At 49.8% G+C, this 4,138-nt stretch overlaps 2 protein-coding genes across 2 annotated transcripts; both read right to left on the bottom strand.

Moving 5' to 3' along the window:
- Positions 1-492: 492 nt before the first annotated feature.
- On the bottom strand, positions 493-1,416 carry LOC113471193. Its single transcript, XM_026830148.1, has one exon. The coding sequence runs from the start codon at positions 1,414-1,416 to the stop codon at positions 493-495; it is 924 nt and encodes a 307-aa protein (XP_026685949.1).
- A 1,387-nt stretch (positions 1,417-2,803) lies between these two features.
- On the bottom strand, positions 2,804-3,918 carry LOC113471194 (splicing factor 3B subunit 4-like). Its single transcript, XM_026830149.1, has 2 exons — positions 3,813-3,918; positions 2,804-3,281 (listed from the first exon to the last, which is right to left on the bottom strand). Exon 2 carries the CDS (start codon positions 3,278-3,280, stop codon positions 2,804-2,806), a length of 477 nt encoding a protein of 158 aa, XP_026685950.1. The 5' UTR covers position 3,281; positions 3,813-3,918.
- Between the last annotated feature and the right edge of the window lie 220 nt (positions 3,919-4,138).

A 4,138-nucleotide genomic window follows, 5' to 3' on the forward strand; every position in this document is an offset into this window, starting at 1 on the left:
CGGAAGAATATCCGCTTAGTCACCAGCCTGATTACCGGGCATTGTGGACTAAGGAAACACCTACAAACAATGGGCCTACGTTTTCGCTTTTCTCTTATGAAATCAAGTTATCATTATGACTATGTCCTCTACAAACAAAAGAAATATTGAAATCAAAGCTAGGATCAAGAACTTTGAAGACTTTATTAAAGCTGCCAAACTGGCTACTAATGAAGAAGGAAAAGTAATTGAGCACATAGACATATTTTATAATGCTGTCGGAGAGAACAATCCTAGATTAAAACTCAGAACTATAAAGGTAATTTTTTTCCCCAATAAATTTATTATAAAAGGGGCACAACTTTGAATATCATTAGCCCCCTTATGAATGAAGGTAAAGTACCTAACTTTGAAGTTTGGGGCATAACATGTAGAAGAGTAAAGCCTGATTCACACTTTAGTGCCAGTCAAGGTCCGGTAACGGTCTGATCAAAAGATTGAGTATTCACACTATCATCCAAAAAGTCCGAAGCATCGGTCGAGATGAATCTGGTTAGGGGGGGGAAAGATGGGGGAACCCAGGGACAGGGATTTCTCCCACCAACCTATCTCCTCCAGAACCGACAGAGGAATTGAGGAGAGGAGAGGGGAGCAGGTCCGGAGGCGAGAGGCTGCCCTTTGAATTCTCCGGGAATGAAGACGACCCAGAGGAACAACAAACGAGGCGAGGCTGAGATGCCCGAGGAGGGATCTGGCGGTCTCTACGTTCCAAAGCTTCAAGCGGAGGAGATGTTGGAGAATTCCCTTCAGGACCAGCTGCTTGTCCAATGGGAGCCACATCAGGTCCTGGTGAGGGTCCCACATCAGCCCCAGAAATTGAAGGGCTTGGGAGGGAGTCAGCTGTGACTTTGACAGGTTTACCAGCCAACCCAGCTCCTGTAAGAGAGAGACTGCTTGCTCCCCCTGAACCTTGAGGACAAGAGGACTCTGGTGTACCAAGCAAAAATCGTCTAGATACACGACAACCCTCATGCCCCGCTCCCGAAGAAGGCTGGCCACCCAGTTGGACAGGGAAGAAAATGCCTGAGGAGCTGAGGCCAGACCGAATGGGAGGCAGGTCATCACCAGAGTCTTCCCTTCGTAGGACAGGGCCAGGAACCTCTGGTGTGCCTCCTTCACTGGCACCTGAAAATATGCCTGTGAAAGGTCCACCTTGATCATGAAGTCCCCTCTCTGTAGAAAGGAGGGGATCCTTTGGTGATTGATCAGCCGAAAGCTTTTGGTTGCCAGGAACAAATTCAACCGCTTCAGGTTCAGTATGGGCCTGGTCGCTCCATCCCCCTTTGGAACAAGGAATAGGCGGGAGAGGAAGCCCATGGAACAATCCGCCTCTTTCAGGGTCCCATTCCGCGGCATCTCCCTGATGTGGCCTGACATAGCAGGGGAGATGGGGGAAGCATAAGGGGAGGAATGGCACAGAGGGGGCAAGGGGGGTTTGCAAACAAAGGGGATAGAGTACCCGGAAATTATTTTTAAAAGTGTGGGGGGGTAGGACTTAATATTAAGAACTCTATTAGAGGTCATGGAAATATTATTGTTAATAATGATAATGATGATAATAATAATAGTATAAATAGTACAATTGAATCTTTTTCTGAGGTAAATGAGGTTGAAATTTTAAAATACATCAATGAATTAAAAAATAATGCAAGTCCAGGATATGACGGTATCAATACTTTATTAATTAAATCAGTTGCTTTACAAATTGTTAAACCTCTCACGCATATTATAAATGAAAGTATTAGGAAAGGTGTTGTTCCTAAAATCTATAAAGAGGCCGTCATTACTCCAGTTTACAAAACTGGCATTAAAACTGACGTAACTAATTACATACGGTAAGCGCCAGGATGAGACTTGCAGAAATCAGCAAACTGAACTTCATCAAATAGGGATGAAGGGGACGGGGGAATGGCCCTCACGAGCCTAGCCAGATGAGGGTCCTTGGGCTCCAAGAGCTTCCTCCTAGCCTCGAGACATTCTGCACGTTTCCCACACACTACCTGGAGAAGGTCTTCGGACGTGCTCTTGTACACGGAGCCTTCAGAAAAGAGCAGGGCCTTCACCTCGCCTTGAACCTCAGGAAACTTTTCTGCCAGCACATTCATGGCCTCAACCAGGGCGTTGCCCTGCTGAATGAGCCCATGGCTCAAGGACCCAAGGAGGAGGTCCTGACGTGACAAGGCCTCATTGGAAGAACTCGGTGTCAAGGGGTATTCCTGGGGAATTGCCAGGGCTTTGAACATGCCCCCAGCCTGAAGAGACTTCATTGCCTCAGAGTACCGAACCTGGTTCCAGGCAGGTGAGCCCAGCTTCTGACATTCCAGACCCTGCTGGATGACATGAGGAGGCGGGGGGGGGGACTGCAGGCTCCCGTTCCTTGGTTCTTGGAGAGAAGGAGAAGGGTGCCTCCTCCTCATCTGCGGACTGCTCTTCCTCCTCACTCATGATTGAATCTGAGTGACCAGCCCCCGGGTGAGCTAGATGTTTCGCCAAAAATAATATACCACTGGCATTTCGTACACATAACAACATACGAAAACATCTAAATATTAGTAAACAACAACAGGATAAAACCAAATTTAAACAATCAGGAGTGTACCTATATCAATGTCAACCTAAGAATAAACCTCCTGCTCCCAACCATTGTCCTAAAAAATACATTGCCCCCGGGTAAGGGAAGTACCCCGCACCTGGGAAGAAAGCGTATGGGTTGTACTGCAGAGGAGGGCCCCCTAGACCAACAGGTATACCAGGGTATGACATGTTAGGGGAAAACTCTGCGGAGACGAGCCAGTAGAGGGACCGGGGACTGACATCCAAGGTGAAGTTGACGGCGCTGAAGTGGAAGCTGCAGAACCCCCGGGTAAGGGAAGTACCCGGCACCTGGGAAGAAAGCGTATGGGTTGTACTGCAGAGGAGGGCCCCCTAGGCCAACAGGTATACCAGGGTATGACATGTTAGGGGGAAAACTCTGCGGAGACGAGCCAGTAGAGGGACCGGGGACTGACATCCAAGGTGAAGTTGACGGCGCTGAAGTGGAAGCTGCAGATGCTACCGTAGCTGGCTGGACCGGGGGTGACGGGCCTGGAGGAGCTGTAGGGGCTGTAGTAGGAGGAGCAGGATTCTGGGTGGACTTCAGGTGCCCGAGAATCTGCCCCAGGATGGACTCCACCTTCGAGTATTTGCCCTCTAGGAGATTCAGGCGCTTGACCGCCTCTGACCCATCTTCAAGGTCTGACATCCTGGGAAAAGAGACAAGGATGTGAGAGGTAAGGTTCACAGACAAGTAAATACCAGGAACCGAGGCAAGACTAGAGCTAGGACAGTCAAGGCCAGGGCCTAACGGGGGGGAAGGGACTGAGACAAGGCTCAGGTCCCATCAGGGGTGGCTCAGGGTCCAAACATAGAGGTGGGTCCAGGGCGAGACTCAGAGCCCACAGGGGAAGGGACTGAGGCATGGCTCAGAGCCCAGAAGGGGGAAGATGGGACTGGGGTAGGCCCAGTACCAACAGGGGATGGACTTGAGCCCAGCATGTGGAGGGAGGAGAGAGTCAAGGGACAGGAAGTGTCCGCAGAACCCGCTGTGAGGTGAGTTGCAGGGGAGACTCAGACCACCCAAGCAGGTGGAGGAAAAGAAGTGGGCCAGGGGACTGGGACTGGCCGCAGAACCCGCTGTGAGGTGAGTTGCGTGGCAGACTCAGACCAAACCCAGGCCTGGGGGGAAAACCCCAAGCACAGCAAGGGAAGCACCCAGGAGGAATAAAATAGCTTACCCGCAAGAGAAAATGCAAAAATCCACACGGATTAGCCGGATAAATCTGGATGAAAAAAAGAAAATAAAGCAACAACTATAAAATAGGACTTTACACAATGAAGGAAAAAAGCGCACTGATCCACTGATGTTTCATAACAAATCTTGCAGCCTAGAGAAGCCCACAGAGGTATCTCGGAACGAAGTAGGGCCTTTACACACGAGGGAAAAGTTTCATAACAAATCTTGCAGCCTAGAGAAGCCCACAGAGGTATCTCGGAACGAAGTAGGGCCTTTACACACGAGGGAAAAAGTAGGACGCAGTCTCATCTGGGTCAAGCGGAAGCA

This window comes from Diaphorina citri, unplaced genomic scaffold (assembly GCF_000475195.1).
Source record: "Diaphorina citri unplaced genomic scaffold, Diaci psyllid genome assembly version 1.1 scaffold2146, whole genome shotgun sequence".
Classification (NCBI taxonomy): Eukaryota; Metazoa; Arthropoda; class Insecta; order Hemiptera; family Psyllidae; genus Diaphorina; species Diaphorina citri.

Excerpts from the sequence above, each read along its gene's own strand:
- LOC113471193 (XM_026830148.1), bottom strand. The coding sequence starts at position 1,416 with ATGTCAGGCCACATCAGGGAGATGCCGCGGAATGGGACCCTGAAAGAG.
- LOC113471194 (XM_026830149.1), bottom strand. The coding sequence starts at position 3,280 with ATGTCAGACCTTGAAGATGGGTCAGAGGCGGTCAAGCGCCTGAATCTC.